The sequence below is a fragment of the Chiroxiphia lanceolata genome, chromosome 6 (genome assembly GCF_009829145.1).
Source record: "Chiroxiphia lanceolata isolate bChiLan1 chromosome 6, bChiLan1.pri, whole genome shotgun sequence".
NCBI classification, from domain to species: Eukaryota; Metazoa; Chordata; class Aves; order Passeriformes; family Pipridae; genus Chiroxiphia; species Chiroxiphia lanceolata.
Window position 1 is genome coordinate 62,606,410 of NC_045642.1, and position 20,397 is coordinate 62,626,806.

General features: G+C 46.8%; 2 protein-coding genes across 2 annotated transcripts in view; both read left to right on the top strand.

The window, feature by feature from the left end:
• LOC116788859 (maestro heat-like repeat-containing protein family member 6) overlaps positions 1-20,397 on the top strand; it is a 946,858-nt gene that overhangs the window by 21,890 nt on the left and 904,571 nt on the right. The window lies entirely within an intron of this gene.
• DDHD1 (DDHD domain containing 1) overlaps positions 2,107-20,397 on the top strand; it is a 67,655-nt gene continuing 49,364 nt past the window's right edge. Inside the window, exons 1-2 of the mRNA XM_032692052.1 lie at positions 2,107-2,815; positions 18,549-18,722. Coding sequence (XP_032547943.1) covers positions 2,122-2,815; positions 18,549-18,722 — 868 coding nt within the window. The 5' untranslated portion in view covers positions 2,107-2,121. The remainder of the gene's footprint in view (positions 2,816-18,548; positions 18,723-20,397) is intronic.

Genomic DNA, 20,397 nt, shown 5'->3' on the forward strand with positions numbered 1-20,397 from the left:
GTGCCAGGTCTTTTATCACACAGATGTGCATTTCAACACCCCCTCCTGTTGATTACGAGGTGTGTATTGGAGGTGGAAATTACTTTCTCTCTCGCACAAACAAGTACAGTTGAACCCCAACTCCTCTGATTTATGGGACATAGCTAGTACTTGGAGGAGTGGCAGTTCTCTTGTACAAGGGTGACTTCAGGTTGTTGACACCATTTTAGTGTGCACAGTGTGAATTTGGGGTATGCCAGTCTCACTCATCCCCCTAAACAACTGAGAAATGCTTGGCTGAAGGGAAAAGGGGTGTCACACCAACGAGCAGAGGTCAAACCTGACCACCTCTCCCCACTAACCTGTCCAGGTGTTGAGCTAGGGAAGGACATTTCACCCACAGTGTCACCTTGTGCGTGATTGTCCCTCCCTACAATATGTGGGGTTTCCTTGGTGTGAGGGGTAGGAGTGCACATAGGAGGGATCCCTGTTGAACTCTGGCAGTCACAGGGTGTGACACCCCCACAAAGCAGCAGGATGAGTGCTGAGGGTGTCCCACACACAGACAACAATCTCCCACAGGGCTGCACGATGTATGCTCTCTTACACACAAGGGTGCAAGATGTGGAGCATCTGTCACCCACATGGGGACACAGTTCATGTCTTGGGGCTGTTGGCCACACTCACGGAGTGAGTGTTTTGTGTTTTAGGGGTGCCCATCACAGTCACACTGGGCTGCAGGATGTGTTTCAAGGGGCCTTGTCTATCTGTGAGGCCACAGGTTGTGCTTTAGAGTGTCTCACACACTCTGGGCCTCAGGCTGTGTTGGTGGCCATCATCATGTCCATGAGGCAGCAGGATGGGATTTAGGGGTCTTGCCCACACAGGTTGTAGTTCAAGGTGCCTGTCATTCATGGAGCCACAGGCTGTGTTCGAGGTCTGTCTGTCTCACACACACTCCTACACAACCGAGAAATGCCTGGCTGAAGGAAAAGGGGTGTCACACCAACGAGGAGAGGTCAAACCTGACCACCTCTCCCTGTCAAGCTGTCGGGGTGTTGAGCTGGGGTCTCACACAAGACCTATGTCTTGTGTGAGGGTGTATCACACATACGGGGTCACAGGCTGTGCCTGAGGGTGTCACACACACACAGTGTTACAGCAATATAAGAAAGTTATTAAGCTCTTAGAGAGTGTCCAAAGGAGGGAAATGAAGATGGTGAAGAGCCTTGAGGAGAAGCCATGAGAGGAATGAACAGCTCAGGGTACTTGGTCTGTTCAGCCTCGAGGAGACTAAGGAGAGACTTCACTGAAGTTACAACTTCCTTGTGAGGGGAAGAAGAGGGGCAGGTTCTGATCTCCTCTCTGTGGGGACCAGGGACAGGACTCTGGGAAACGGCCTGATGATGTCAGGGGAGGTTTAGGTTGCATCTTAGAAACTAAGGTTCTTCCCCCAGAGGGTTGTTGGGCACTGAACAGGCTCCCCAGGGCAGTGGTCACAGCCCCAAGGCTGCCAGAGCTCAAGGAGTGTTTGGAGGATACTCTGGGCCACATGGTGTGACTGCTGGGGATGGTCCTGCTCAGGGCCCGGAGCCAGGCTCTGTGATCCCTGTGGGTCCCTTCCAACTCCGCATATTCTGTGATTCTGTCCGTGTCCCACACACACACATGCTGACAGCGTCCGTGTCTGAGCACGTCTCTCACACACACACGCAGAGCTTTCACCCGCTCCCTCCGAGCGCGTCTCGCACACTCGGTGTCACTGGCTGTGTCTGAGCGCCACACACATACACGCTCGGTGTCACACGCAGACATGGGGTCACAAGGCCGTGTCAGGACGCCTCTCACACACACACGCGGCCTTACGCCGTCCCACACTCCCGCTCTCCCCGCCGTGCCCGAGGCCCCCCCTTCCCTCCCTCAGCCGCCGCTCCCCCCCGCCCCGCCCGCGTCGCGCCGCGCGTGACGATGCGGCGCCGCCCCCGCCCGCTCGGAGCCGGCGGCGGCTGCGGCACCGCGGGCCGGGGCCGGGGGGGGGGAGCGGGGCGGGGAGAGCCGAGCCGGGCGGGCGGAGCGGAGCGCCGGGCGCGGGGGCGGGCGGGGCTAGGCTCGGCGGCCCCGCCGGGCAGGGCGCGCTGCGGCATGGATTACCCCGAGCCCGGCTCGCCGCAGGGCGCTTGGGACCTGTTCGGCTCTGCCAGCGGCTACGGCGGCTACGAGCGGCCGAGCCGCGCCGAGCAGGAAGCGGCGGCGGCAGCAGCGGCGGAGCAGGAGGAGGAGGACGAGGCGGCGGCGGCTGCCCGCGCCCGCCCGCCCCGCCGCCCGCAGCCGCCGCTCCGCGCCGCGCTCTCCACCTCCTCCTCCGAGGGCGACCCCGAGCCGGCGGCGCCGCCGCGGGAGCGCAGCCTCAGCGACGAGGCCGCCGGCGGAGATTTCGACTCGGCCGAGTCCGGCGCGTCGCTGCGGTACTCGACGGGCACGGGCGGCGAGGGCAGCGAGGGCGAGGGCGCGGGGCTGGGCAGCAGCGACAGCGGCGGCAGCGGCTTCTCGCTGGCGGCCACCGCGCTGCCCGAGAGGCGGCGGCCGGGCGGCGGCCGGCCCCGCTATGAGGTGGTGCGGGAGCTGGGCGCCGAGGAGGTGCGCTGGTTCTACCGCGAGGACCGCAAGACCTGGAAGCCCTTCATCGGGTACGACTCGCTGCGGATCGAGCTGGCGTTCCGCGCCCTGGCGGGCAGCGGCGGCGGGGAGCCGGCGGCCGTGGAGCCGGTGTGCGTGCGGAGCGGGCTCTACGAGGTGGATGTGGCCAGCGCAGAGAGCTACCCCGTCTATTGGAACCGTGAGTCGCCACCGGGGGGGCCGGGGGATCCCGGGGCGGGACACCCGGGGGGTGGCCGGGCTGCCCCTCGCTCGCTGCGAGGGATTCTGGGCATCCCCCGTGCGCGCAGAGCCGGCACGGGGTGACCCCGCCGTGGGGACACCGGGCGGCTCTTCCTGACCCTCCATCGAACCCGCGTAGGGGAAAGGGGAACTGAGCGCTCCCTGTCAAACAGGCCGGCCGGGGGGACCTGGCAGCGCTTGCTGCCTGTATCTTCCTGTATAAGAGGTACAGGACAAAATATTCCCCAGGGAGAGGGGACTCGGCGTGCCCATCTCTAGCACGTACCTGAAAGAGGAGGCACTGGGAATTCCCCTTCCAAGTCTCAAGGATGTGATGAGGAGGGAAGGGAACTCGGCTCGGGGCATCCCACCCCCCCTGGCTGCACTGGTCAGGGAAGTGACATGAGCATCCCTGAGCATTCACTGGAGAAAGGGGCCACTGGACCACCCTCCCTTCCCTCCCCCTAGAAAAATGAGAGGTACTGAGTACCCCCCAGTCAGGGTGTTCTGGGCACTTCTGCCACGTCCAGCAGCAAAGGGAACCGAGCATCTTTCTCTCTCTCCTGTGCGCTCACACCTGAGGGAGATGATCTGGGGCATTCACACCTGGCATGCAGAGAGAAATGGGGATCGGAGCACACACACCTGGCAAACAGAGGCATGGAAAAGGGAGGTCTGGGCATCTTCTCGTTTCTTGGCAGGTATGGAAGAAAGTGGGAGAGAAGGTGGCTGAGAACCTTTTTACTTAAGCTTCCCCTTTCCTAAGTAAAGGGTGAGTGTGAGTGGATTTTTTTTTCAGCACTCCCCCTCTCCTTCCCTGCACAGCCTGCCTTCAGAAGGAGCAGGGTAGACACATGAGTTGTTTATGCACTGCCTCTCCACCACACACACACTTCTGATCCCTCATGTTTAGTGAGGTATGATGGAAAAAAAAGGGCTAATACGTGGCTTCACCTCTGTGACCCTTGTCCTCTCCACTAGGGAAATGATGATGCTGTGCTTTATATTTCCTTTCCCGTTACCTATCCACTGGCAGGGATTATGAAATGGGATTTCTCCTCCTTTCTGTTGGAGGGGATGCAACAGGCACCTCACACACAGAGTCCTTAATTCTTACCCTTCCAATAGAGGGGAATTTGCTTCACCCCCTCAAATTCAAAATGAGGTGGGGGATACACCTCCTCTCCCACCCTTCCCCTTGTATTCATGTGTCCTTTGCTGGAGGAGAGGGGCCTTGGGGAACAGAGCTGAAAGAGGAGCAGACACCTCCAGCTCTCTACCCCTTTCTTTGGTGGGCATGTCTCCCAGGGTCTCACTGGACAAGTGAGCACCTGCTTTCCTGGTGCTGACAAGCTGTGCCACTGCTCACCACCTGTCCCTGAGAGCTGACTTGCTTTCCAACTGCATTCCTTCAAGGACAAGGGAGATGTTATGGAGTAGAGTGAGCTGCAGAGTAGCCAGGTGTGTCCTGGCATGGGTTTGGGAGAGGGGCAGGCAGGTTTCTCTCATCTCCTCTGCATATTTTTGAGACTCAGTTGGGAGTCACAGAGGAACAGCAGAAGTGTTTCAGAGATGAAAACCAGGGCTTTTAGTTCTTTTCCTTCTTATTTATCAGCATCTTTACAGGAGGGAGATCCATAAATGTGTGGTACATTTCACTTGAGTGACAATTTGTCTTTCAAATCCTTGCCCCAGCAGACAGACACTGAGCTTGAGAAGTGAGAAGAGGGTTCAGTCCACACGTGTTTTGAGTTAGGGGAGCCTGGGCAAAGCTCCTTGAGCAGAAAGTGGAGGTGGTTTTCTCCCTGTCGCCACCCTGAAGCCCCTGCTGTTGGCACTCCATGCATTTGCCATGTGGTTACTGGGAAGAGAAGATACGGATCATCCAAGGGATGAGGAAACTGCTTCCATCCTTGTAGCTGTGAGGTAGAGAGAGAGGGGAAGCAGCGAGCAGAGCTGTAAGGTGAGGCAGGATTGCTCCTGGTAATGGGAGCAAGAGGCTGCGCTCGTCAGCAGCTTAAAGGTTTAATTTCTTGACACTATGCCTTGTCCATTTTGGAAGCTGATTCAGTCTCATTAAGCTTGAGGAGCAGATGTTTCAGATGACAGCATACACTGTGCAGAGACGGTTTCTGGTGCTTGGAAGGAGAGATTCCCAGAGGTTAGCACCAGAGGCAGGGGAGAAATAAACTCCTGGTCCTGAGGGGACTGATGACGGGGATGATTTCTAGTCCTCAGAAAGCTGATTAAGGGGAGTGCTCAAGTCTTTTCTTATTAGCAGGTCCACTCCTTTGCAAGACTAAGGTCATCTTTTGGTATTTCAAGGCTCTTTCAGTGACTTGTGGTTTAACTTATCTTTCACCTGTTCCCTGTGTACATGGATGCTCTTGCCTTTCTCCCTTTCTTCCCCCCCAACTGCTGCATCCAGATCTGAGAGAACAGCAAGGCCACATCCCAGAGATTCAGTCTCATCTGTGCGTTTGAAGGCCTTGGTGTAGCCGTTATTCCCAAATTATTCCCATCTGATGGTGTGTTGATAATTCTGAATCCAAAGGGGAGCTGCTGCATTGGTCTGCCTTAGTCTGGGAGGGAGCTGGTGGTGACAAACCAGCTCTTACAGCAGCCCATGAGTAAGGCAAGAGAATCCTCCTCTCTGGCCATAGGAGCATGAAGTATAATGAGCACAACTGACTTAAAATATGCTGAGGTGCAGGTTCAAGAGTACAGAAACTGCTGGCTGTTTTTGCTGATTCATGGTTCAGTTCAGAGCAAAGGTCAAAGGCTTTTATCTTTGTTATTTTGCCCTTTTTCCTGTATGTGCTGTACTCCAGGGGAGGCTGCTATCACACAGCTACAACACTGAGCAGTTGGTTCCTCAGCTGACAGTTCCTCAGCTTTTGGAACATCTCAATGCCAGGAAAATGTTGATTGTAGCTTGGCATGTGCTGAAATATCTTTTCACTCCACGTCTTTAAGCTCACCACAGGATTCGTTGGTAACATCAGGAATATCAGCCTGAGTTACAATTTGAGCAGATTAATTACTGAGAATTTAATCCTTACCTTGTGACCTCTGGGATTTATTTAATTAGTGTTGTAGAACCAGCAAAAATGGTGCAAGAGGATGAAAATTACTAGTGTAGGTTTTCAGATAAGTGGGTAACTTGCAGCTGGGTTGCTTCTTGTTTTCTGTGGGCGGAACAACGAGGGATATTTTATTACAAGGGTCTTCTGTTAAAATCACCTTAAATTATCCAGCCCTTTTCTGCCCTCCCAGTTCTAGAGGGCTGCTTTACAATAATCTTTCTGTAGAGTTACTCAGTCTAGTTTTCAAAGTCCTGGGTGAGTCTGTTAAATCCACAGCCTGTGGACTTCTGGGTGACTCCCCTGTTCCTTGGCTTGTGAGTTTGTGTCATACAGCTGTTGTCCTGTCTGGTATTTGCTTTTTCCTTGCTTTTTTCCCATGGTTACATTCTCAAGTTGTCTGTATTTAGTTCTTGTGGTGTTTCCTTGGAAAGCAGTCACTCTCCAGGTAGTTTTCTTCATCCCAGAATGTTTCGAGGCCGGGTTGGATGGAGCTTGGAGAAACCTGGTCTAGTGAAAAGTGTCCCTTCCCATGGCAGGGGGGTGAAACTGAATGATCTTTAAGGCCCTTTTTCTAACCCAAACCATCCTGTGTTTCTGTGATTCACCAGTATGAATTCTGACTGTGTGTTAGGAACACTCATCACCTTGGCTGATGTCTGTCATGAAACAGTAAATTTTAAAGTTAGACTTTTGTAAAATCTGTAGTGATATGTGGAGAGAAACAATAGCAACTTTAGTATTTCTAAAGCCACTTGAGGAGCCTGTGGAGCTTTGTCTTTTAGGGAAGGATAGATAACTTTGCTCTCAGACACAGGTTTGGGAAGGCTGGGCAGTTTTTGTTTGTTTGTTTTTAACATGGATGTTTTTGTACCTAATAGTTGCAAAGTCTATTAAGTAAAATACCTCTTTTTGTATTTAAAAAAACCATTTGGTTCACTAGGACCATCCCTGAGTGAAGATGTGCTGATATAACAGATACTTTACTGTCCTTAACCAGGAAATACCTGTGAATACGGAGTGGACCGCTGGGTCTTAATTTTAAGATCTGTCTGCTCAGGCTGGAATTGGGCAGCTTTAAAAAGCATTTCAACTGCCTTTTAGATTGGACTGAAAGAAATATCCAAGCCCATGTGTTTTCTTTTGTAAACAGTCTGAGAGCTGCTGTGTAAACTAGAAGGAGAGGGAGGTGTTAGCACCCGGCAAAATGAGATGTGAGTGCCAGGGCAGTGTTACCTGCCCTCTGAACTCAGAGCTGGGCAAGATTCCTGACAAGGCTTGGAGCCCAGGAGTTGATGTTGGCGCCACACGGTTACAAAAGGCTCTTTTCTCAGTGGATTTTGTTTTATCCCTGTGCCTGTTTGGTGCAGGAGGTAGATGTTATAGCGGCAAAATAGGAAGTCTTTTTGTACCTCAGTCACTCGTGGTTCTTTGGGCTGTGCTGCCAAGACTAAAAAAATCAACATTTCAGAGCTTCTCTGTGTTGTGCAGGAGCCTTGGGTGCTTCTGCTTTCCCCAGGCCTGGCAGCATAAATTTGTGTCTTGACATTTTACAGACTGACAGCCCTAAACCAAAGTGGAGGCCCCCCTAGGCCTGGCTGCTTTAGTCAGTGTCCCATATTTCTTCTGAGGCTGCGTGTTTAGTGTATGGGTTTGTATTGTATTCTGAAGCAGAATTAAAACAAACATGAGGCAAGATGAAAATTAAGGGCTTTGAATCAAGAGTTTATCGGTATGTTTGTGACTTTCATTTGTTTTAGTCTGGTTTTAGCAGCGTTTTTAGTTGCTTTACAGCACTCTTAGAAAATTGCTTTTGGTGTGTTGGACAGTCTTGGAACTTGATTATACAATTTCCTGTGTATAAAGGATGTTTTGATTTAAGGCTGAACTCCTCAGTACTGTTTTATTGGGTTTTTTATCTCCCGGTGTGTTATTCTTTTGCAAATAAAACACTGATACTTTACTTGATAAAGGTGAGGTGTTGCTTTTGTTGCTCAAAGCCTTTCTGGGTTTTACTTTTTTGCATCTGTTCTCACTATCCCATCCTTTCAAAAGCATCTCGTAGCTTAGTTTTATCCAGCTCCTTCCTGACCAAAAGGCCTGGAAGTGTTCAAGTATCCAGAGGGCTTGGAGCAACCTGGTCTAGTGGAAGGTGTCCCTGCCCATGGCAGGAGGTTGGAACAAGATGGTCTTTAAGATCCCTTCCAACTCAGATCAGACTGGGATTCTGTGATCTAACACACATAGATGAAACAATTTTTAGATTTGCAGTGTTCCATGTGTTAAATCACACTTGTTTGTATGTATGTTCTGCTTTTCTTTGGGGTCTCTGGTACCTTCTCTCAGTAGAGGGAACTTGTGACATTTAGGCTGCTTTTGCTGGAACAGGGGGGAGATGTCAGTACTTTGCTTGGATATGTCTCTGAGGGCAAGTTTCTTCCATGTCCTCAGCTTTTATGTTTGTGATTTCCAAGCATTGTTTAAGCAAAATGAATCTGTTATCTTACTCCTTTAGACAGCTCCAGAATCACAGAATCCCTCTCCAGTGGATGGTGTCAGCTCCAGCAGAGTAGCTAAGGATGGATGTGGCTTAGAAAGCGAGTTGTGTTTGCCCTTTGATGTGGTCCAGCACTTTTCCTGGCTGGATGCTGTCAAGGACAACGAAGGCAGAGATGTAGGGAATACTTGGGTTACAAGTTGTGGGTGAGAGTGTGTCAGAAAATGTTCATGGGATGAGGAGGATCTCAGGAGTTCTGTTCTGACTTAATTCAGGCTTGAATACTGATAGGACAGTGGTGATATCAAAGAAAGAGGATGGGATTTAATTTGGAGGTGACAGAGCTGGATTAAAGACAGATGGCAGGTGAATTTTTATGTGTGTGTGATATTCTTTAGGGAAAAACAGTACGGGAAGCAAAGAGAGACATTGTACAGAGCTCCCAGAGGGGCACAACAAGGATCTGTAAGAGCTGACACTGTGCCAGTTGCTAAGCAGAAGAACTAGATGGAAGAAAAATCTGCGAAAGAGGAAGAAATTAAAGTAAGGAGCATGAGCAATTCTCTCAGTCCTATCTGCAAGGTTGAAAAAAGTAAAGATGAAGTAGCAGTTTGAGTGTTGGCCAGAGAAAAGGTCACTGGTGTGATGTGATCTGTTTGAGTGGGTTGCAAAGTAGCTGTAGCCATTCTGGAGTGGAGCTGGAGAGGAGAAACTCCAGAGATAGTAAGTGCTGTCAAAGTCAGCACTGGGATGAAGGGAGCACGGGGTGCAAGTGGGATCCCGGGCAGTGATACTGAAGGTGAAAGACACTAAAATGGTTGTCCAGAGAAGCTGTGGCTGCCCCATCCCTGGAATTGTTCAAGGTTGGATGGGGCTTGGAGCAACCTGGTCTAGTGGAAGGTGTCCCTGCCCATGGCAGGGGGTTGGAATGAGATGGGCTTTAAGGTCCCTTCCAACCCAAAGCGTTCTGGGATTCTATGAAAATCACACTGGTTTTCTTGGGGGGAAACCCTACAGGGTTTAAAAAAAAAAAGATTAAGGAAAAAGTTAAATGTAGGGATGAAAAGGGTAGGGAAATCTGGAGTTGGGATAGAGTAGACAGAAGAAGGAAGTGAGATTAGGAGGAGAGAACAGGAAAAAAAGAGTTCCTGTGAAGGAGAAGGGAGGAGTTGACAACAAAAGGTTATTGTGCCCTTGGATGGCTTCGTCTTGTTCATTAGTGGCAGGTCTGAGGCGAGCACAGGAACAGTCTTGCTCTTGTTTCTTTTTAAATATATTCCTGTATAAGAATCTATGGCTCAAACTGTTCATCCACGATTGCTGGTGCTGGTGGAGCCAGGGAACAAAGCCTGATTTGGGAGCACCAGGAGAGCACACACGGGGTGTGAGGGGCAGATTGTGCAAAATCCCTGTGATTGTCGATGGGGTTGGAGCATATTCTTACCTATTGGGAGGGACTCACATGTTTGTCACATGGCACAGTTGTTCTTTTGTGGGTTTGGCTTTGACCTAATGTGGTTTCAGAAATTCCAGGTCTCCCTGGGTAAGAAAAGAGCTGATAAGGGACAAGCTCCTACAACTCAGCGGTTCCAGCAGCAAACGCTGGTGGTGGAAGTATTTCCCTTCAGAGCACCACTGTTGAAATTTGGTGAACTGTTCTAACTGTTAAGAATTAAAATTGCAATCCCATTTCACGTTTCAGCAGTCCAAGGGTTTTGGTTTTTTTTTAATGAGTGTCTCCTGCTCATCCTTGACACAACCAGTAGGTGAGCTTTAGGATTTTGACTTGGAGCATCAGGATCAGGTCTGTGTAAACAGCACTTGTGGATATGTTAATTAAACTGGTATCTCAAATAGAAAAATCCTTCCTGAGAAACATGATGTATACCTTATAGCATTTCTGCTGTGGAGACAGGCTGAGAGCACTGGGGGTGCTCACCTGGAGAAGTGAAGGATCCAAGGAGACCTGAGAGCCCCTTCCAGTGCCTGAAGGGGCTCCAAGAGAGCTGGAGAGGCACTTGGGACAAGGAATGGAGGGACAGGACAAGGGGGAATGGCTTCCCACTGCCAGAGGGCAGGGTTAGATGGGATACTGGGAAGGAACTCCTGGCTGTGAGGGTGGTGAGGCCCTGGCACAGATTGCCCAGAGAAGCTGTGGCTGCCCCTGGATCCCTGGAAGTGTTCAACTTGGTCTAGTGGAAGGTGTCCCTGCCCATGGCAGAGGGGTTGGAATTGGATGATCTTAAAGTCCCTTCCAAGCCAAACAAACCATTCTGTGATTCTGTCTTTTTAGTTGATTAATAGCAATTGAGATGAGAGATACCTTTGAGGACATAAATCTCTTTTTGAATAAGGACATGTCTCTCTTTTTGTGGGGTTGCTTCCGTGTTTGACATTTGAACTAGTCCTTTTGTTCCTCTTTTGGATTGCTCAATTTATCACGTAAACCTATTAAAAACAGTTCTGGTAAAAACAGTTCCAGGCTGTTGCTTGAATACTTCAGGCAGTCTTGGTAAATCAGAGGTAATTCCAAGTCTGCAGCAGAGCAAAGTGTGCATTCCTGCCTTTTGGATCCAGCTTTGAAGCAAACACAGAGGCTCTGTAGTTCAGTCTGGAAAGAAAATCCCACCTGTGCCAATTGGGTTGCTCTGAATGTGTTTAACTCTCAGTGAAACTCAAAAGCAACTTCCACCTGTAATTTTGAAATTGCCTCAATGACGCAATTGAGAATTTTTTGATGAACCAGCAAAATAATGGTATTTACTACTCGGTGAATTAAACCTCTTTGCAGCTCAGGCACTGGCTCAAAGTCTGGCTCAAAGTTCATGTTGCTCTAAAGTTTTCTGAGGCTGAGATGTCACCCTTGAACTCCTCCTCGGGACTTGTTGCTTTCGAGAGAGCAGGACAGGTCACATGTGTTTGTGGTTAAACAAAGGGAGGTCACGGGGCTGTGATTAAACGAGCTGCTCCATTTATTTAAACCTCAGTCACCTGCTCCATTGTGAAATAACGTGAGGGAAGAGCTAGAAAGATGTAGAATTTGAAGCTATTAAAAAAAATAAAGTTAAAAGGTGCGTTCTGTTACCCAGCAAGCGTGAAATAATGCGAGTTTAGTTTGGGGCTATTTTATTACAACATCTCTCTGTTCACCCAGAAAACATGGTCATGTCACTGTCAGTAAAATGTAGGGACCTTCCATGTTACAGTCAGTATCTGTAACTGTTCTAATCATGAAGTTTCCTGTCCCTAGCAGAATTTTTTTTCCTCTTTTTCCTTTCTCTCTCTCCCATTTTCCTTTTTCTCTCCTTTTCCTTTCTCTCTCCCCCTCTTTTTCCCTTTTTCTTGCTCTTTTTCCTTTCTCTCCCTCTTTTATCTCTCTCTCCCGTTTTCCTTTTTCTCTCCTTTCCCTTTCTCTCCCCTTCTTTTTCCCTTTCTCTCCCCCTCTTTTTCCCTTTCTCTCCCCCTCTTTTTCCCTTTTCCTCCCCCTCTTTTTCCCTTTTCCTCCCCCTCTTTTTCCTTTTTCCTCCCCCTCTTTTTCCCTTTTCTCTCCCCCTCTTTTTCCCTTTTCTCTCTCCCTCTTTTTCCCTTTTCTCTCTCCCTCTTTTTCCCTTTTCTCTCTCCCTCTTTTTCCCTTTTCTCTCTCCCTCTTTTTCCCTTTTCTCTCTCCCTCTTTTTCCCTTTTCTCTCTCCCTCTTTTTCCCTTTTCTCTCTCCCTCTATTTCAAGACTCTACAAACCCAGCCACAAAGGAACTAGGTAAGAGTTGAAGCATTCAGGGACAGGTTGGACAGGCCTTAGAGCAACCTGGGCTAGTGGAAGGGGACAGGTTGGACAGGCCTTGGAGCAACCTGGGCTAGTGGAAGGTGTCCCTGCCCATGTCACAGCGTTTGGAACAAGATGATCCTTAATGTGTCTTCCAACCCAAGCCCTTCTGTGATTCTCTCATAGTAATTCAGTGCCTCATGTCAACATTCAGGTTTTTGTGTGTATTACAGTTGCAGGAATTGCTGTGCTCCAAGTGATCTGATGTTCAGCACTTGTAGCAAACCTTTGGAGGGGAAAAAAAAAAGGAGGAAAAAACCAAGCAGACTGGTTTTCGCCAATAATTTTTATCCCTTGGTAAATGTGTGGGCACTTCCTTATTTGACTGACTTTCAGTTCAGGATGTCACATTTGTAGCCTCACAGTTGCCTTCAGCTTGTACAGATTATGTCCTCACATACTGAAAATTTTTTACCACTGTAGAAAGAAGGAAATCAGGTTTAAGGAAAAGCAGTTACTACACCAAAAAGCAGGAATCTGAAATTACTGCACTGAAAAGCATCTCGAGCTGACAGAGTTCTGTGAGTGCGTGTTTCTTGTCCAGCCTCTTGGTTTTGGGCTTGGAGAGCTGGGAATTGGCAACTTGAGCAAAACACAAGCTTTAATTTAAATTTCTCAGCCTTTGAATATTCTATTAACCTTTTAGAGCTCATTTGTGGGCAAATTGTTATAGGTGTCTTGAGACTGATGGATGCAGAGCGCCAGGAGTGCCTTCACTTGGCCATCTGAGCAGGACTTTAGTCATTATCTCTTAGTTTTGTAACAGTTTCCTCAATCAAGTCAGGTGAAAGAGGGTTGTTTGAGCTGTACAATGTTTAAATTTAGGAATACACCATTTCAAGCAATGGGCTGGCAGGAAATGTATGATAGAATTGATGTTGTAGTGCAAGAAGGAAAAGGAAAGCAAATTCTGCTCAGAATTACTTTATTTTGATGGATTAGCCAGCTTTTTAGTAAATTTATATTAGATATGATCACAGTTTAAAGATCTTCACAAAAAGGGATAGCTGGGTTATACAGAGACACTGCACATGTGCAGTGATTCATATGTTGCATACAGTTTTTATTTTAACAGAATTTTTGTTATTCAGAGGGTTTAGGTGATTATCATTACACAAGTCACTTGTGTTCTTATGGCACCATTAATTACAGAACTTGTATCCTTTTATTCTTTGGATTTTCAGGGAGAAAAAAGGCCTGTTTGTGTAAAAATAAATAAATCCTTTGTTGCAGAGTAGATCTCTTAAACTAATTTCCTGTAAAAGTGGTAAAATATGTGTGACTAATTTAAATAAAGGGCTTTTCATCTGCTTTTAATCCCCACCGTTCAAATTTATTTAGAAATTCTCGTATAAATAAACCATGCAAGTGTATAACCAGTCAAATATGTTGGTATCTCTCAGGCTGAAGCACTGCCAACTGCAGATTATGTGGTGTAGGACTTAAGGCAGTAAAGAAATCAAGGCAAATCCTTTCCTAGGGATCGAGATTGCAAAGATAAGGGTAAATAACACTTCATATACTAGATTTGGAATTATGCATTGACAAAAAATAAGCTACATTGCAACATGATTTAATGCCAGTGTGTTTAATTCTTCCATAAAACAGAAATATCTGACAGAATGTAGTTCCAGCTTCTCTGAAATCATCTGAATATCCAAGATGTGAATGAATTTATTGCAGGTGGATAAGTGAGTGAAATTGGGTGCTAAAATGGCAGTTTTGGTTCATCACTTTTTAATGCTGCTTACTGTAATAGCTTCCATCAAGTTCTCGGGATGGAAACACAGGGGAATCTTTCAGTAGCAGCACTTGTGCAGGATTAAACAGAGGAACTGTGGTTAGGAAGACCTCTCTTCTTTCCCACAGTGAACAGATTTTACTGAAAAAATCTCCTTGTGTTGCAGTCTCCTTGTTTCCCCACCCAATCCAGAGTATTCCATGTAATTACCATTAATATACCTCCCTGTCTTCATGACTGAAATGCCACCTCCCTTTGGAGCTGGTGATCTTTAGTAGGTTGTCATAGAATCCCAGAATGGTTTGGGTTGGAAGGGAAAGTCAAGATCATCCAGTCCCACCCCCTGCCATGGTCAGGGACACCTTCCACTAGCCCAGGTTGCTCCAAGCCCCATCCAACCTGGCCTGGAACACTTCCAGGGATCCAGGGGCAGCCACAGCTTCTCTGGGCAACCTGTGCCAGGGCCTCTCCACCCTCACAGCCAGCAATTCCTTCCCAATATCCCATCTAACCCTGCCCTCTGGCAGTGGGAAGCCATTCCCCCTTGTCCCAAGTCCCTCTCCAGCTCTCCTGGAGCCCCTTTAGGCCCTGAAAGGGGCTCTCAGGTCTCCCTGGATCCTTCTCTTCTCCAGGTGAACACTCCCAGCTCTCCCAGCCTGTCTCCATGAGAAATGGCTCTTTGTGGGCTCTGGTCACAGATTTGAGTATCTCAGTTCTGAAAAGACCACGTTCAGTTTTCTGAAAACCAAATCATGCTGCTGATGGCAGGAATTGTCCTTTACTTGTTTCCTTTTGCTTCCAGGTGGTTTTCTCTTGAGGTTTCCCAGTAGCTCAGTGTTCAAACCTGCCAATCCAGCTCGTGATGTGAAATAAAAGCACCTTGTAGCTCAGGGTGCCTTTGGCTGCACTAAAAGTGTCCAACAGCTTAAAGGAGGAGATGAGTTAAAAAGCCTCCCTGCTCCTCCTAAAATCCCACAGAGCTGGAAAACAGAACTGCCTCACTCAGGTTTTTAAACTGAAGCTCCATAATAATCTGTCTTTGGAACTGAAAGTGATTTATGTTTCCAGACCCCGAGCCAGATATATTAATTTATTCCCAAGCTGAACTGTTCTGCAAAGATTTTAGGTTAAAATTATTCTTATTTCAAACAGTTTTTCCTGGCTGAGCTTTCCTGGGAAAGGCTCTGCCCATGTTATGTTTGAGAGCTGCTTTTGAGTACTATAGACTCCCCTTGTAAAGAACAACTCTGGGAAAGTTTCTCTCAGGTGAAAAGAGCTTGAAAATGTTTATTTTAATACTTTATGGTTAGAATTTCAGAAATCTGGAGGTGGAAATTCCCATGTGAAAAACTTAAAGCCATTCAAAACTGAAAAATAGTTGTCTTGTACTCTAAACAAAATGAATACAAAATAGTATTCATATGATTATGATTCAAAAATATATATCTTTTTGTGAATTCAATGAATGGAGCCTCAACAGGCTGCTTAGTCAAGAATTAAGGAATTGCTTACAGATTTTCCCAGTGAGGATTAACATCTGACGTAGCTGTGTCATTGCTTCAGCCACAGTGGGATCCTTTATCTAGGCTCACATTTTATGTGCATTTCATTCCTTCCTACAGACAGAGCTTTGTTTGTAAAGGGCAGCCTAACTGGATCTGTGTGTATTGGATGTACTGAAAAATGTGGATGTCTGGCAGGTGTAAAATATCTGGGAATACAGCAAAGGCTAAGGAAGGAGGCTGCTGTATGTGGTGGCAACTAACACTGCTGCAAGTGACTTTCATCTCATGAAAAGTAAATATTCACCTTTCACACCTCATTGATGGGATGTAGACTCCAAAGTTAGTTCAGATTTTCACAGAATGTTGGATTTCCTGTGCCATTTGTGGTGACTATGAACTTGTGCAGTTTAAAGCCACTGAGAGCTTTTGTTTGGGATTAATTTCCACTAAATAACTGTGCTGTTGGAACACTCCAGCCTCTTTATTCATCTGCTGGATCATCAACATGCCAAACATTAGGAATTCAGCACGTAACAATTGGCTCCTACCTGGAATAGCTATTTTGGGAGGGCAGAGAGGAGCTGAGTGGCAGAACTGGGTCTTGCACTACTTCTGTCTGTGTTTTGGTCAGGCCACAAGCCTGAGCTGTCTGTGTTCCATTTAGGCAGAGCTGAGGGTGCAGGGGGAGCCAAGAGCTTGAATGGGGCTTTGAGAGGGTTGAACCAGAACATGTAATGCCTGAGAGGGGAACTGGGATCTGTGGGAAGCTGGGATGAGAGCCTGGCAGTGCTTGGAGCCGTTGTTCTGGGAATTTCCCCTGTATTGTGCCATGTGTGTGCCCCGAGGGGCTGTTCTGCAGGATTCCCAATCAGGAGAATGCAGGGGTAACTGGGAGAGCACCTGTGCCAGCACCAGGTGAGGGGAATTCAGTGGTAACTGGGCTCTTTGCTCCAGATCATCTGCTTCCCTCTCTGCCATGAGCTTTCCTGCTGTTCGCTTTTCCTTGCGGCAGGACCAGCGTGGGGATGTCATCACCCACTCCTGTGCCCTCCTTCTGTGACAGAGGTGAGGTGCTAAGAGCTTTTTGCCACTTTTAGTACTGTGGAAACAGTGTTTTCCTGTAAATCCCTCATGGGACAGGCTTCACAATTGGCTTTGGAACCTTTCGGGTGTTGTTTACCCTGTGGGAAGATTATTGCAAGGTGATTTTCCTCTTGCTTTCATAGCTTGTGCATTCCATGGGCTGAGGGATGAAAAATTCGGAGTGGTTTAGAGGTTCCAAGTAAACTGGGGGGGGGTTCTAATTAGTTTTGCAGTTAGTATGAAAATTACTTTTGATGTGTACCAGTGTCTGCAGGCACAAGGAACAATAATGACATGTCTGTAGCAGAGGGCAGTGCAGAGACATCAGGATGTGCCCATTCCCAGTCTGGGACTCTGAGAAACAGATGGTTTTGTGACCTGGATTAGTGGCTGTGCTCACAGAGCTCTGTGACCAGCCTAAAAACCACTGCCCGTGGCTGGGTCACCTCACCCAGCTGTGTTTGCTCTGCTCTGGTGATGGGTCAGAGAGATCCCTTCTGTGCTCAGTAACTCTGAAATCTTTTAGTTCATGGTTGTTTTTCACCTGATTTTCATTTACTGTTTCTTTCCCTCGATTTCCAAGTTGTCACTTTTTTTTCCTGTTTCCAGATAGGAAGAGATCTTTGAGTAGTAAAGCCTATTTCCCCCCCCCATCTCCTTTTTAAGCCTCTTTTGTGGTTCAGTTCTTATCTGCTGTGTAGAGCTAAACTTTTGGGGTTTGTATGCACACACACAAGATGTTTGCATTTGGCTGAGTCAGTCTATATATACATATATAGTTATATACACACACCTCTTGAGTGTGCACTGGGGTCACTGATCCAACTGTTCTGGGCTCTCAGCATGCCTATATCTGTGCTGATCCCATAAACCTGGAGTTTGGGGTTTTACAGATTTGTGGAGCACTGGCACACACAGTATTTCTCCTTGATTTTCCAGATGTAGGAGGAGAAATTCTAAGCTGAGTTACAATGGGTATTATTGTCCCATCTTGCTTGCAGGGATAGGTGTAAGAAGGTAATTCTTGCTCCCTACATTGCCAGTGGTTAGTGTGGGCAACAAGCACAGTTTGATGTAAAATAAGAGCCAAGATATATTTTTCTTAGAGATTTCTCTTTTGACATGTGGGCAGTAAATGCTGTTTCCTCATTTGGAGAACTGAAACGAGATTGACAGTGACCAAAACCAGCCCTCAGCAAAAGACTGATTTTAATAAAAAAAAAATCCTTTCATCTTTAAATATCACCATTTATGCTAATCGTTGTGTAATTTGGGTTCTTGGAAGTGCAATTCCCAAAGGAAATAAGGCTCTGTGCAGTCAGAGTAAGCATGAGTGGGTTTGTATCTCCTCCTCTTTCTGCATCCTCTTGATAACTTGGAAACTGATGGTTGTTATCAGTCAAATTGTGTAGAGGAGCATAAGCCTCACAGATAGCTTAATTATTCAAAAATTCAAGGCAGCTGAGTGGGGAGGAGTATATCCCACTAAAGCTGGACTGTTGTTTAAATTAAACCTTTAATAAATTTTGCAGAACCCTCATCTAAGTTGTCTGGAGAGATTGTGGACTCCCCATCCCTGGAAGTGTTCAAGGCCAGGTTGGGCAGGGCTTGGAGCAACCTGGGCTAGTGGAAGGTGTCCCTGCCTGTGGCAGGGGGTGGAACAAGGTGGTCTTTAAGCTCCTTCCAACCCAAACCATTCTGGGATTCTGTTTTTCTGCCCATCTCTCACATCCTCACACACACTTGGAAAATTTGGCCTCGTTCCCCTCAGGTTTGCAGATCAAACTCCTCATTTCAGCCCCATGGGGAAAGGTGATGGTGTTTCTCAAGTCATTTGTTACTGATCCCAGCAGCAGGAGTGTAACTTTTCCATCAAGACACCCAACAGAATTCCCCTCCCCTCTTTCCTGCAGTCAGTTTGTGATTTGTTGCATTAAAAAAAACCTTCTTTTTTCATTTCAGAAACGGAAAAGATCCCTGTAATGCGTGGACAGTGGTTTATTGATGGGACATGGCAACCTCTGGAAGAGGAGGAAAGTAACTTAATAGAACAGGAGCATCTCAACCGCTTCAAAGGCCAGCAGCTGCAGGAGAGCTTTGATATGGAAGTATCAAAACCTGTTGATGGGAAGGAGGGTAAGATTGTTTAGATCACTCTAATATGTTTTTTGGACACTTGGGGTCTGGTTTTCTTAAGCAAGAATATGATCTGTACTGGTTTTCTATTCTACGTAGTGGGAACCATCAGTTTGCTCTCCCATTATTCAGTACATCTTGATGTAGGATTTCCTGCTGCAGCACATTTGATGAACACTGTGAAAATTGTATTTATGGATAAACATCTTGTTCCCATTTTTGTTTATATCTTTTAACTGTGTTTGAAGTCTCACTTCAAACTGAAATCTCTTGATGGGACAAGAAGAATCAGTGTCCAAATGCAAACTGGTTAATAGATCTCGGGCCAGCATCCCTATTTTTGCCCTAAAGGGAATAGTGTCAGCTTTACAGAACACATTTAATTTTCCATTCTTACTCATTCTGTGAATTTATTAGTTTTCAGCTTTAGTAAATCTTGGGCATTCATTCTGTTGTGGAAGTCCTTATATTTTAATGACCAGGCTGAGGACATTCAATCAGCGTTGCTGGGAATCTCAGTCCAATGCATGGAACATTTTTAAGAGTAGATTTCTGAAATTACTGATCTGTTGTTTAATGTAGACAGTCGATTGAGTTGCTCAGAGTAAGTATTGCAGAGTGAAAATTCAGTGGTTTTGGCTTTCACACTTTACTTCTGTTGGTTGGTTGTCACTTGGTGAACAATCTACAAACCATGAGCTGCAAGTGCAGAGGCCTCACAATACATTTCAGTAGGGATTTGGTTGTGTTACTCTTTATAAAGCAGCTTTATTTTTCAACTGCAGCTTTGTACAAAGCAGTTACACAGTGTAGGAATGGCTGTGTTTGGGCCACATGCCCACACAAGTAAAAGCTTGTGAATAAACTGGAGGCAAGGCAGTATTCAGGGGACTTCTGTAATCACTGTAAGGAAAACCTGAGTGTTATTTGGTTTTCCAGCATTTCAGAGAGTAGTTAAGTTTGTGACTCCCCTCAAAGCTAGTGAGGACTTTATGAATATTTTTTTTCCTATTTGTACTACTTTAAAAGATCCTTTCCTCTGGTCTAGGCTGCAGTATGGTGTTCTGCTTCAACAGCTCTGTCAAAAAGGTGCATAAAGTGGTGTGACCCCTCAGCCACAGCACTGTGCCAGTACAACCCCCCTTCTGGGAGGCACTTTTACCTGTATTTCTGTGTGTCTGTCCTGATTTAGTGTTCCAGTGTCCTGGCACAAAGCTCAGCATTGTTAGTGGCAGGGTATTGTGCTCTTACATGGAAAGCAAATCCGTGTTTTCCTAAGTGCTCCCAGCCTTTGGTAGCTTAATTTCTGATGGAAGGATGGATGGCTTCAGTGGTACTTGGATTTTCTTACTGAGTAAGGAAGAAAAATCAGGGATTTTTAATTTTTTTTTTTAAGAAAGAGAAGAGAAATTTTCAGATTTGATGTTAGAGAGTTTGGGGAGAGTGATGAGAAAGAATAATCTCTGATATTTGTGAAAACACAGAAGATCAGAAAAAGAAACTCCAAATTCAGGCATCAGTGCCTTTTCTAAAAAGTTAAAAGAGAAAAAAGCAAAACCAAAAAAAATAAACCCAAGCTATGTATACCATCACTTCAAATGGAATGTGTGTCAAGTCACTAACAACTTTCAATAGATTTTTTTTTTTTTTGGTAGTAATAGGAGAGTTGCAGGAA